Source organism: Sebastes fasciatus, chromosome 5 (assembly GCF_043250625.1).
Source record: "Sebastes fasciatus isolate fSebFas1 chromosome 5, fSebFas1.pri, whole genome shotgun sequence".
In the NCBI taxonomy this organism is placed as follows: Eukaryota; Metazoa; Chordata; class Actinopteri; order Perciformes; family Sebastidae; genus Sebastes; species Sebastes fasciatus.
In genome coordinates this window covers 10,429,173-10,443,564 of record NC_133799.1, presented here as the reverse complement: position 1 = coordinate 10,443,564, position 14,392 = coordinate 10,429,173, and the positions used below count along the sequence as shown (strand labels likewise).

At 40.4% G+C, this 14,392-nt stretch overlaps 1 protein-coding gene across 2 annotated transcripts in view; it reads left to right on the top strand.

Annotated features, from left to right (window-relative positions):
• The window catches only part of LOC141767558 (ephrin type-B receptor 1-B-like), a 98,846-nt gene that overhangs the window by 37,085 nt on the left and 47,369 nt on the right, over positions 1 to 14,392 (top strand). For both annotated transcript variants that reach the window (XM_074634992.1, XM_074634993.1), the window contains exons 3-6: positions 264 to 554; positions 1,356 to 1,574; positions 1,675 to 1,855; positions 11,388 to 11,543. In XM_074634992.1, coding sequence (XP_074491093.1) covers positions 264 to 554; positions 1,356 to 1,574; positions 1,675 to 1,855; positions 11,388 to 11,543 — 847 coding nt within the window. The remainder of the gene's footprint in view (positions 1 to 263; positions 555 to 1,355; positions 1,575 to 1,674; positions 1,856 to 11,387; positions 11,544 to 14,392) is intronic.

Genomic DNA, 14,392 nt, shown 5'->3' with positions numbered 1-14,392 from the left:
ATTGTGATGAATGGTTGTCCCTCTTCAGAAAAGAACAAGGTAGAGGGGAGAGAAAAAGCGAATGAGGAGGGAGGGCAGTCGGGAGGTAGGTAAAGAGAGAGAGAGAGAAAATGGTAGGGAGGGAAAGAGAAAGTTTAATTTGTGTCAGGTCTCGGTAAACCTATTAATCATTTTGGCCTCTCCTCTCCCCTCTTCCCCTACTTCCTCCCCTCTCATCCATGCCCCTTGCCCCTTCCTCTCTCTCACACACACACATTCCCCAGTGGGAAGAGGTGAGCGGCTATGATGAGAACCTCAACACCATCAGGACGTACCAGGTGTGCAACGTGTTTGAGCCCAGCCAGAACAACTGGCTCCTCACCACCTACATCGACAGGAGGGCGGCGCAACGCATCTACGTGGAGATCCGCTTCACCGTACGCGACTGCGCCTCCATCCCCAGCGTCCTGGGCTCCTGCAAAGAGACGTTCAACCTGTACTACCTGGAGACCGAAAGGACCGTGTCGGAGAGCATTAAAGGGGTGGAGTACTGGGCCAATGCCCCTTTTCTTAAGGTAATGGGTCCAGAATAGAAGCAAAGTGTGAAGAGCTGTTGGTATTGTCACTATAAATTAGCATTTCAAAGTAAAATTTTGATGGCAATCACAATTTTACTCAATACAAAGACTGGGGAGTGTTAAGTGCTGTAGTAAACATGGGCCTCATTATTTCACTCTGGAGAAAATGCAGGCCACAGGCTGGAGATCTGACACCTGTGCAAATTCATTATATTGGATTGAGAGAACCATTAGATTATCTGAAAAATGCTTTGTCATAAGGGGACAATTTGCAATCCAGAAGAAAACACTGCACTGATCAAAAATTAATCAAGAATCCAGAAGTGAATCACCAGAGATGCTTAATTTAGTGAACAAAGTCTACAAAGTTCAAACTTCCTCCAGCTATTAGAATATAACGCTTGCTGATTGGATGTGTTTTTCCCAGTGCTCTTTGAGATTCATAGTTGACATCTCCCGTAAAAATGTCATGTACTCAGTCTTATATGTTTGCCGTTTTTCAATTAACCAAATTTAATCAAGTTTCAGTGTAGTTTCACACTGTTTGTGTTGATGAATCAGTGTTGGAAATCTCCTAGCAGCCTCCTCTGGTGCCATCAGCGATGTTCATTGGGGAAATAGCAAATTATGACTGAATTCTAATGTAATAAAATGATATGGTATGTGGTCACAAGTGCATTTATCCATTATTATACATCAGATTAAAACACTACTTTGTTTTTCTTGAATTCATTCAACTCGCTTTCTTTTGCCTCTCCTATCCTTCCCCCTGTCTGTCCTTGTCTCTGACTCTGTAAGGTGGACACCATCGCAGCAGATGAGAGTTTCTCCCAGGTTGATTTTGGGGGAAGGCTAATGAAGGTGAACACAGAAGTTCGGAGTTTTGGGCCGTTGTCCAAAGGCAGAGGCTTCCACTTAGCCTTCCAGGATCTGGGCGCTTGCATGTCCCTTCTGGCTGTCAGAGTCTTCTACAAGAAATGCCCCAGCGTGGTGCAGAACTTTGCTTTTTTCCCAGAGGTATGAACCAGAACTAACTGGAAACTGTGATACTCTTCTCATCAGGCATGAATACAGACAAGCAAGTAGACCTTTTTTGTATGATTCTGATTCTGTGCAGACACTGACTGGAGCAGAATCCACCTCATTAGTCATCGCCAGAGGAAGCTGTATCCCCAACGCTGAGGAAGTAGACGTGCCCATAAAGCTCTACTGTAACGGAGACGGAGAGTGGATGGTACCCATCGGCAGCTGCAGCTGCAAGGCGGGTTATGAACCAGACAACGGCAACGTGTGTCGAGGTAAATCTGCCCTTTAATGAGGCTCTGCTAGTTCAAACTGTTCTCGTAAAAAATGAAGAAAAGATTTAAACGGCTGCAAATAGTAAACTGCATCACAGCACATGTAGCTGAATTCAGTCTCTTTTCTTTAAAACCTGTTCTGATGACCTTGCTACAGTAAACACTGTTGCATGCTGCACACGCATTTCATATTGTTTTGTTGCAAAAGCTAACAAGCCGGCAGGACAGCAAATCAATATCCAGCGGACATGCTTCTAATAATCAACCATAGAAAACATGCTATTGCAGCAGGCAATATATCACAAAGCATACAACAAAAGAAAAAGTATCACCAAGCATGCTAGAATCAAACAAATAGTTACAACCTTCATTTTTATATTCAATGTGTGTGTGTTACAAATATGGTATGGAAATGATCTTTTGAACAAAATGTGTGCATATCAATACTCTTTGTTTTCCTTCACTATGAGAAATGTGCCATATTTAAGTCCTACAGTAGCTTTGTTTACAAAACGAACTAGACTTCTCTGCTGAGTCAATTCTGTAGAAAATGCAAATGTGTTATTGTGTGCAGGAGAACAAAGTGTGTCATTTCTGGCAGTCCTAGCTGAATAATCACATGCATGTATACATTTTCAGATGTATTTTTTGCCCAAGGGTGCAGCCCACGATGTTCCCTATGTTAATATTAGTAGAAGCAGACTTGGCTGAACATGGAACAGAAATAGCTCGTCTATCTCCTTTACCTCCTTTTTTTTATATCTGGCCTCCTTCCCCATTTCCTCTGCGAAGTAGTACCAATCATTTCTTATTCTGCCTGGAGAGTCTCATCCATTTTGTGTGTGTGTGTGTGCCGGAGAGTGTGTGGGTTAGTGTGAGCATGTGTGTGTGATGTATATACATATGGTGAAATGATAAGTGAGGCTGCTTCATCCCATGTTAATTAGTTTAGCGTGTTCCAGCCAGATTAGTCTACTGCAAATTAGTCCTGAACTGCCAGAGAGTGTCGAAGAGATAGAGGGGCACAAGGAGGGAAGGAAGGAAGGAGGGAGGGAAGGAAATAGGAAAAAGAAAGTACAACAGTTGAGCCCTCTAGAGAGATGGACTAGCAAGAAAGTGAAAAAAAGGACAAACCAAGGACAGAAAGGTAAAATAACTGTGAGAGATAAAAGAGATGGAGAACACAGAAGGGACTGATGAATAGTATTCTATCTGTCTCCTGTGAAATGTTAGCTTTGCCTTTGGTGTCAGTGTCTCTTTTGCACAGAAATACTCTTTCTTCATATAATATTTGAGTGGGTAGAAGGTAAGCCAGACACGATTCATGGGAGACAGTGATTAAGTCTGACAATATTACTGCAGAAGGAATTACGGTGAAATTTGGACTGATTAAGTCTTCCCAGTCTTTTGCTGTCGATCTCTAAAAAAAAATATTGAGCTTGTAAATTGTCGCCCTTGAAAAACAAAACTAGAAAGAAGATAGCGCAAAACATTTTTATCACAATAGTAGTTTTCCAATCAGTTGATACATTGAATAAATTGAATATTCATGACAGTATAAATTAGTTGAGTTTTATGTTGAAATTACCCCATAGGAGAATGACCTAGAATCATGAGCAGAAAGCAGAATATCTATTTGAATAAATGAATTAAAATCTAGTTTTTAACTGCACCTATCTGCACCATGTCTTTTGCCATTAAAAAAGTAACAGCATGTGTGAAACTGGGGAAACAGATACTGATGTTACAGTTTGTTGGTGTTCCTCTTAGGGCCTGTGGATGGGTCTAATTGCTGGCGAGACTGCACTTTGCGTGCATTATTAGATGGTGATGCCTCAGGTGATGAACTTAGTTCTTGGTATATCCTGTCTTAAAGTTAGCCCTTTTTGAGTCTGTCTCATCAACTCTGTGGCCAAACAAGGCATTTAGTAGCCAAAGTATCTTCTAGGGCTGTCCCCAATACCATTTTTTGGGCTTCGAAGCTTGGGTGAGAAATATTTGAATGTATTCGAAGCTTCTTCTGTCTGTCTGACTCTCTCTCCCGTTTCAGTGCCTGGCACAGCGTCGCTACCACACTACTGTACATTCACACACCTCTACACAAAACAGCAATATCTATCGGAGAATAACTAATAATAGTTAATGTTGAAAAACAAACAAAACGGTCGAAGCTTTGAAGCATTCGGGTCAGCCCTAATATCGTCACACCACCAAATTCTTGTTACGTATATTATCCACTACAGCTCTTTACCTTTAAGGTTGTTGTAACTGTTGAGCTGTCGCTCTCTGTGCCAACATGAAATTGTTTCCTCAAAGGGTGCGCTTTTCTCTCCCATCAAAAGAAAGTGGTGTTTTTAGCTACTCGGCCATCTTTTCGTACCTATTTTGGGAAGTAGGCGGTCTGTTCCTAAAAGAGACTAAAAAAGACGTCCATATCATTGGTTAGAAACAGCTTTGTTTCTGCATTGGGACAGGGTTATTAGTATGTTGTCAAGCAATGCGACTTATGGACATTATATTGAAGTTCCTTATTTTCTGACAGAGAACATTTCCCATTGTGATCGCTATATTGTTTATATCGCCCGGCCAGACTAGATACTTACTGGATGCAGTCCAAAGACCGACTCAGTCGGCGTGACTTGACAGTTTCCGTGATGGCGTGTCTATGTACACCTGCCTCGTGTGTTTTATTCAAAGCTTTTGTGCATAAGCAGTGATTCAAGATGACGTGGGACAGAACCTGTCCCGTCTGTCTCCACCGAGCTGCCGTCTTTTTGGTGTGCTCTTCTGCCAATCAGCTGATAACAAGTTGGCAGGAAACTGGACTCACTATTAGAACAGATGGTTGTCTTTGTGTGTGTGGGTGTGTGTGTGTCTGTATGTATGTGTGTGTCAGGCCACAGAGATGGTGTTTATTTTGCACCAAACCAGCATATTGTGCAAACCATCCGGCAAAAGTGGCTTGACATCAAAGTACTGTGTGTGTGTGTGTGTGTGTGTGTAAAGTAAAGTAAACATATTCAAATAGACCCTTACTTCGAATGCACCACACTACAAATGTCAGCACTACCACTGAATACACACAAACTACCCCTGCTGTGGACCCCGACAATGCTCTGAGAGTTTTTAAAACATGCAGCCTTTTACCACACATACACCCACACCCACACACACACACACACACACACACACACACACACACACACACATGCACTCATGCAATTCTTTAATAATTGATCAGTGAGCCTGTATGCCAACTTTAGACAATTGTCATCCACATGGTCGCTGTGTGACTCCACACAGCTGGCTAAAGGCACAGAGGGAATGATATTTTCCTCTCTCTTTGTCCCCTTTTTAACTCTTTCTTTCTTTCTTTCTTTCTTTCTCTGTAACTCTCTGTGCTTTCCTTTTTATCTATCTTATCTTTCGCATTTTCCATCTTGTTTTTGTGTCTCCATCCGTTCTTAGATTTGTTCCATTTGCATGATGAATTTTCTGCTCTGTGAGCTGCGTCAGTTCATCTTCAAAGGCATATTCATTTTTTGTCATTTTCTATCCAAGCCAAACTGGATACATAAAACTATGAAAACAGTAAATATATCTATACTACCTACGTTTGTACCAATCATATCTTTTTTTCATTTACTGATATTCAGTAAGGGTGTCGTGATATACCGGTATTAACGATAACTGTGATATTTAAAAATTAAATATTGATATCATGGTAATAATACACATATGATAATATTTTGTAAATAATCCAGCACCTATAAATCATTTTATATGTACCGTTATAGTTACAGACTCTCTCTCCACCTCCCTACACTCGTATTTTAAGTGTAATTAATTTTCTAAAAAAGAGTCAAAACACACAAAACATAAAGTTAAAGATAAATTTGATTGATAGCATTATTATTATTATTTTAAACTTTCAATAGAAATCGTGTTAATATCATTACTGTGAATTCTTTCGGCCACGATAATGGTGTACACACAAACAACATGCAGCACATCTGGTGTTAGTAGTTGAAAATCCTGAGACAGCTGGACACAAAGGGGATAGAGAGATAACTATAGGATACAGAGAGGTATCTAAAAGAGAGAGGGAGCAAGACTTGTTGCCATGGTGACACGCCCCATGTGTATGAGCAAGGTTGTTGAATAAATGACCTTGACAAGCCAGATGTCTATCTGCCTATTCAAGACACAAACACACACACACAAACACACAAACACACACAGAGGCACAAGCCATTGACACTCCTGAAGAGACGACTTCAAAGGAAGGTCTGAATATAAAGAAACTAACAGAAAGGGAGCGTGATATAGACAGACACAGAGAAACGGAGAGAGAGGGTGTCTGACAAATAGGGGGATTAAGGGAAACATTGGCAAAACTGTAGCTGATGATAATTTGAATGTGCGAGAAAGAATAATGGCTATTGAATTTCAAGTAGTACAAATAATTTGCAGCCGTTTCAAGGGTACGGGTCTCTGTCTTTCACGGCTATTTACTATTTTAAAAGTATCTTTGGGGCAGTTTTATGTCTTTATTACAGACAGTAGAAATGACAGGAAATGAGGGATGTAAAGCTGCAAACTAGGTCCCCGGCCAGAGTCAAACCCGGGGACGTTGTAGTTTATGGCCAGCATCTTAACCCCTAAACTACAGGTGCGCCCCACAGCTTTTTACTCTTAGATCCTGCAATAACTGAGTTTTTGGCCACTTGGGGACAACGGAAACAAGCTGTAAGCAGCGTTGACATATTATCGCCTCATAAAGTTGTTAGGGTGAATGTGTTAGCAAACTATTTTTTTTACGGAGAAACATTATTATTATTGAAGTCGTGTTTCTGGCCACATGGTGAATGTTAAATCCAATATTCACTCTCTTTTAGCTCTGTTTTTGGTCTCTACCAACTCCTGAGGGAAATATCTGACTCTCGAGCTGCTCAGGTTGTTCTCATACACCGTTTGTAGCTATACCTACGAAAAGAGAAAAGAAAAAAAAAAAAAAATCAATTCATATGTAATCCACGTAATCGTGAACCAGGAATTATAAAGAACGACAAACGCCGCATACGGAGGAAGTCGGGGGCTTTCGCCCAGGAGGCCGATGTTTGTACTCCGAGTGAAACCAGAAGTCAACATTGATTTATTTGTCACGTAACTTCCATACTTAAGTTATGCCACTTCCGGAGTTACCTTAACCCAAACCACGATTTTATACACCTAATCCTAACTCAGTAGTTTTGTTGCCTACACCTAACCAAGTCGATCTTTTCCTAAGTTGATTTTGAAAAGACTGAAGTGGAAACGCGCGTCACTTCTTGCTTGACATTCGTAGGAAAATGCACGACAAAAGAGGAATAACTTTTCGTGAGATATCATACAAACCTGTGTCTGTCTGCTATTTGGTGCAGAGCAGGTAGTGCACAGTGGGTTTTTCAAGCTTTTTCACTGAAAACAGCTGAAAATGACACCATGAGAGTCTGGGTTTTTTCAGGGTGCGATGGCAGCGCTCCGAGATAAAAAAGGTTCAACTTTTGGAACGCTGCAGCACGCACTGCATGTCATGTGACAAGGAACAACCAATCACAGCCGGCAGATATGGAAAGCTCTTTTCTTTCTTCTGTAAATATCAGTCTACGGTAAATATATGGAAGAGAAGTTAATCATTTTAGTGCAGGGCTCTCCCACGGACTATTTCACTTTCTTCACCCTTTCCATCCAAGAACGTCACAACATCCAGTTGAAAGGTCAGCCAACTTGACACAGAGAAATCGAGCAGTAATGTTACTGCTCGATTTATCTGCTAAATTACCGCAACTTCATCATCGTCATTGCAACAACACGCTGGTTGCTTAGTAATAGCAGACGCGACAGTAGTGCAACCTCCGAAGCACCTTGGATAGAAGGATGAAAGCGGCACGGCTGGCGTTTTCTACGCATTTTAGACGAGGGGCATGTGAACGACCCTTGAGAGCGGTGAAAGTGAACCAAAACTAACTCAAATGTGAGCCAGACAGCTAAACAATGAGCTGAAACTCACTATAAAGCTGATATAATCCTGATATATATCTCAGCCATAAGCCCCAGCTCTAGTTTAGGGATTTGCATACTGTTCAAGTGCATGTTCTTACACATTCTTGTGTAATTGTTTGCTCTTTAGTACACCACATTTAATCACATTTTAAGCCCTCAGCACTACCATAAAAAAAAATCTAAACATCCCAACTTAAAACTAAAATAAAAGTGGTCTACTCAGAGAAACCGGGACTCACAACCTCCTCCAGCCCACACAGTGAGGAGAGGGCACTTAGACGTAAGGAGTTCAGTTCACTGATGTTATATAATTGGTGAAACGGTTACTCCAATGCTATCATTTGGGGCCAGTGATGTATAAAGTTGTTCACATTTAATACAAGCTTGATCAAGTCCTGCAATGTGATATGAAGTGTACTTCATATCTGAGATGTGAGTAGTTTCTTCAAGCTCTGTGGTTCATGTACAATGTAATATGCAGTAAAACATGGGGGCAGAGAAGAGCATCCTCCATTGTAAATCAGGTTAGAACAAATCAGTAAGACCAAGAAGTAGCAGTATAACATTGCAGGAGAGTGAACACAATAGAGTAGTAGTACTGCAGAAATAGTGATATTGAGAGGGAAGAATAAAAACAGCAGTTTTATTGTTGTTCTTATTCTCTCCTGCTCCATTTCTTTGTCTTTTCTCTTGTATCTTTGAGTATTTCTTTCTTTGTTTCCGTCTTTGTATTTCTCTCTCTTTAATGTTTGATTAAGTGACACTGCGGCTCTTAACTTGCTGGCACTTTGTCTCATTTACTTCTTTCACTCAGTTCACGTTATCATCTGGACTCCAGTTTGTATGGACTCGGTAACAGCCTGCTTGTGCACTCCTCCTCTGCCTTCCACCATAAATCTGTATAACATTTGCATTTTGGTCTTATAGCATCTGAAGCATCGCTGAGATAAAGTGAACATTCATTACAGCGGAGGAAGGGACAACAAAGTGCTAAAGATTAATCAAAACTGGAAACAAGTAACATTAAAAAAAGCTCATTTGTTTTTTTCTCAGCCTTTTGGCAGAGCCTTCGTTTCAGTCTAATTTCTCATTTCACACTTCTCTGTTTGGCTTTTTATTTTACTTGTAGTCATAATTCAGAATGTGTTTGCCCTCACCAAAAAGGCACTTATGAAATCCCATGTATTAATTAAAGGTATCCTTCTGGGATTTAAAGTACTCTTGACTTGACATGATATATTTCATGTTACATTTAATTTGTTTAGTTAATGTTAACTTTCTCTACTGCTTCAAACTAGATTTTTTTTTTTAGTATCCAATGTCCCACAGACGTAGTAGTGCAGCTGTGGTGGCGGTGTTTCTGCACAAATTGGAGCTTTGAAGGGTTCAATTGCTAACCTGCTTGAAAATGTTCAATGGTTAACTGGAGCTACTATCAAAATGTCTCAAACACGGCATGTAATATTAAGTAATCTACACAAACAGTTGCTGTCCTTGGGCTTTACTAGGGATTTAAACCTAGAAAGTGATTGCAGCTGCTCTGAAAGCTTTTTCATATTTCAGCTGATGCTGTGCTTTGTTTATTATTTATAAGCGGTGCTACCATTTTTACTTGCTTGAAAAGCAGATATTCTGATCTCAAGAGACCCTCCTAGTAAAATAAAGGTTAAATAAAAATTCCCAGCAAACAGTCTCAGAAAACATCTTGGAGGTAACAGAGACATGACTGCCATTGATCAGCAGCACTATTACTTACACACTGTGCTCATTTTGTTCAAAGAGCCAGGAGAATATATACCGATGGATACATTTAACTGAAACAGCAGCCATGATTCTGGTCTATGACATTATGTGAAAGCAGAGGTCTAGCTATTAAGAATTCATGCCAGAAATTAAAAATGCAACGCTATTTTCAGCAGAGCAGCTGGAAAAAAAGGGGATGATGCATACATTGGTGGCATCCCAGAAATGTGTTTTTGGATGAAAATACAGGAAGTGGTGTGAATGGGCAGTTCTGAGGAGGAAGTACAGTCATGATGATGAGTGAGAACTTTTAATTTCTGTAATGTTTTTTGTGGAACTGCGTGAACGTTTCCTGAAGATTCTTCCTGAATGAACAGGGAAGCTATGCACAACCAGCCTGTATGAATGACACGGTAATTTGTAAGTCATTTCACGTGCAATAACAACGCCTTTGTTGCTTTTGGCGTGTCATGTGTACACCATGTAGTCTGTACTGACTGCAATGTAAATGCATCTGTGTGAATATGCTACGCTCTGAGCTAGTGACGTAGAATAAAAAGTGAGAAAGACTGCTCGTGGCGGGCGGCAGTGGAAATGGATGGGCCCAACAAACACAGGACTTTCAACTAGGAGACCGGTGTTCGTGTCCCAGAGAGTTGTTGAGCTATTTTGAAGTTACGTTGTTTTTCCATTTTCCATGTTGCCTAAACCTAACTGCAGCTGTTACCTTTGTTTTGTTGGCATTAAATGACACGCAAAAAGACATTTCACAGTGTTAACTCTGTGGCGTATAAATGACAGGCAAAAAGCCTAAAATGCGTTATCACGACACGTGGAATGTCCTTAAAATGTCGTTCTATTTATACGCCTTCCCGTGGGATCGGGTGGCAGCAACAAAGAGTTAGAACTGTCTAAAAGCTGTTCAAAAGCTTGGAAGTTTGTGAGGTTATTTTGTAACAGATGGGTATTAAATGTACATGATTCAGTGAAGGTAACTACAAAGACCCAGACATTGCTTTAAAATGGGTCCTGTTCTTCCTCAAATTTAAGGCTGCAGAGGGACACATAACAAGACCTGCTGTGACATTTACATTTAATGAAGTGAAAGGGACAGCCTTCATACAGCCTACTAAACACTGTAGATGAGAGAGACAGGCATCGCCTTAATTTCACTACAGAAGTGACACTACTGACTCCGACCTCCGTTATTGGGCTTGTCTCATCCCAAGCGGACTGCAGTGCAAATGATGAAAGGCCATACTAGTGTATATAAAAGCTGAATAAAGAGCATGTATTGTATACTCCGAACAAGCCATTGCCGGATGAATAAAATAAAGGGGAACATCATCTTTAAGAATTCATATATGTATTTCATGTCACAAAGAATAATTCAGTATGGAGGGAAATAACTGTGACCCAGATAAAGGAACCAGAGGAATTGAACTATAATCTACACCACAGATAACCGGTGTGACACTGTGGACTTATACAAAATGTACAAGATAATGTGCTGCTATTCCCAGAAAATCCCCGTCTGTGCTTTGTCAACCTTTATACTACCAGTAATAACTCTTAAGTGTATCTCTAAAACAAAGTCTGCCAAATGTCTTGCAGTCAAGACAAACAAAAAGCAGTTTATTTGTCATGTTTCATTCATGTTCAGGAAGCTGAGTTGTATATTTGTTTGTTTTTTATACGTTTTTCCCCTCTCTCTCTCTCCCTCTCTCTCTCTCTTTTTCTTCAGCTTGCCCTCAGGGCACCTTTAAGTCGTTCCAGGGGCCAGGATTATGTCAGCAATGTCCGCTCAACAGTCGCTCCACCATCGAGGCCGCCACCCTCTGCGGTTGTCGTAACGGCTATTACCGCGGTGACATGGACAAACCGGAGGACGTGTGCACCAGTGAGTCTGTCTCTCTCTCTCTGTGTAACAAACACACAAAAAACAAAAATACATACTCGATAAACCTTTCTCTGTTGTATATGTAACAGTGTGTGGTTATGCCTGAGGGTTGTGAAGGCCAATTTCTGGACTGAAGTTACCACTCGCTGACATATTACAGCGTATCAGTGGTCGACATCACAGACAATCCAATATCTCATCATTGAATTAAAGGCCAATATCTGCTCTGATTTATCATTCCACCCCTAATTTCATGCACCTCATTCAGAGCGAGTGTGCTGCAATGTTCCCGTCCTTGTTTGGGGATTTGGGGAGCAATAAGTAATAACACTGCCACACTCCTCAGGCTTCCCATTGAAGTGAATATGTGTTTAGTGTGTCGAAGAGGCTATATTGCTATGCAAGACGAGGCACAGAGTTTGAAAAACGCTGCCTCTCTGTTCCACAGAGAGATGGTGAAAGTAGGTTGAGACATGAATCATTTTGGACTGTCTCTGTAGCTAGTCTCAAACTGTGAAACTGTGTGTATGTGTTTGCGTGCGTAGGTGCATGTGTGTGTTTGTATGCACGTCCCGGTGACCTGGATACAACTTCATGTTTTTCAAGGCTATAAAAAGCTCTGGTTCATTCATGGGCAGATCATTATTTTACTGTCTTACATTCATGAATGAATTTGCAACATTCTGCCAGAAGAATATATAAAAGGTAAACCCAAAACTGTCTTTTCTATAATGTAAAAACTCAATATAATGTTTGGATTATGCAGTGAATATTGGCGAGGCACTACTTTTAGCCCTGTCCGTCCAATTAAGAACTGGTTTTGATCTCTGTCTACTAGTTTTGGATTCTATTAGGATTGATCTCCCTATGTTGACTGAATGATGTTATACTAAGTCATCCAATTGCACACAGTTTGGATGGCTTTACTACACCCGTAGTTTGGTTCAGTTGGTCTAGACCATAGACTGTATATAAGAAGTGGACATAGTCACCTTGACGTCACCCATTGGTTTGTGGACTGCCGTTTTGAAGCTTTAAGTTTGGCTGTCACTATCCTGGTTTTTGGCCGTCACTCTCTTGGTATTTGCCCGTCGCCTTGTTGTTTTTTTGCAACTAGAAGTGACACAGGAACCAGAGCGATGCTAATTTCCTGGTTGGCCTACAAAAATGTGTCATCCCTGCAGCACTCTATAGCCTATACAGTGCATCATTTATACTATGCAGATCACAGATCACTTTTTTGACAGTTCCCAGTCATCAGATTGATTTAATAGTGGTTTATCTTTTGATTTCATGCTGAAATGACTTCTCTGCTATCACAAACCGCACCAGAAGCTGATCGAGAAACAACATTTCAGGTAGCCTTGTTCCAGTTGCCCCAGAGTTCGATTGATAGCTTCCTCTCCGGTCTGTATAAACCAAACCAAAAGGTCAAATGCACATGTGTTTAGGTGTGAAAGGAGCCTTAGAGGCATAATCAATGTTGTAAAATAGTGACATAGTGATCCATGAAAACATCCATAGAGACAACAAATAAAACGATTTGTCAACAATAGATGCAATCTAGTTCAGAAGGATTAAAGCTCATTTCATGTTTTACACTAAAACTATTATTATATATTGTATGTATATATATTATTATTATATATTATTCCTTTACTGTTATTGAAATCCCACCGTGATCATTTATCGCAGCATATTACAGAGGGAACATAAATGATTTTGCCACAGTGGTTATGGAACAATTTGTGGGGTTAACCTATGCTGACAACAGAGAAAGCACATGAAAAGCCTCACCTCAAACAAGCAGCAGAACACTCTCAAATTGATGCTGACAGAAGAGGGGAAAAAAATCAACTTTCCCAGTGAAAAGGTGTCAGGTGTCAACCTACTCAGCCTACACAGCTTTGTGAATTACCTTGGTACTTTCAAGTCAAGGGCAAAAACAAATTGAGTCAGAAGTTTTTTTTTCTTCAAACACAACAGCGATGAAAAAGAAGAGCGAAAACTCTGAAAAACTGTGGGATAGAACTTCAATATAGGAAGGAGCGTCAGTTTATTTTTATTTGGTATGAACTCAATATGATATAAAATCAGATCAGTGAAATGGAAGAGTGAGTGCGCAGTGTGCGGATAGTTCCCTGACAGAAAATCATTCCCTCAACTTGCCTCATGGGCTGCGTAGGTACGGAGATGTGTGTGTGTGTGTGTGTGTGTGTGTGTGTGTACTGCTTTTTTTTAAGTGTATTTTTGTGTCAGATTAGGTCATATATTGTGAAAGCCACTTGCAGTGAGGAAGTGCAGAGTGTGGTTGTAGACTGCAGTACAGATAACCCTTTGTAGTGAAGCAGTTTCTATCGTCACAGCAGTAAAAATGGTCAATTTAAAATGATCATTATCCCCTTTCTTATTTTTTGCATTTTAATGTGTACTGCATTTGCTGTGAACTCTGTGGGTATATCTGACAGTGTAAAATACTTTTTATGTATGCCATTCAGATCAAAAGTAAGATTGAGTGAAAATCTGTGTCGATAATTGTGCGAGTATAATTATGAATGCACAGTTTTTCTCTCAGTAATGTTTTTAAGATGTCGATACTTAGATTTTCAATCCATCATTGATTGTTAACACTTTGATTCTGCAGCGTTGGTTTAATACACACATATACATATTCCACAGGGCCATCTCAGATCTTTCTTATGACTCTGATTTAACATATGCCAATGTTTAACATCCATTTCACGTCTTGTTCCAACATGTCGTAGTGCGGGTGTGTCTGTGTGTCGTGTGTCTGTGTGATGTGTGTGTGAACAGTGAAGGAGAAGTGAACCCGCTAGGTTTAACCTTGT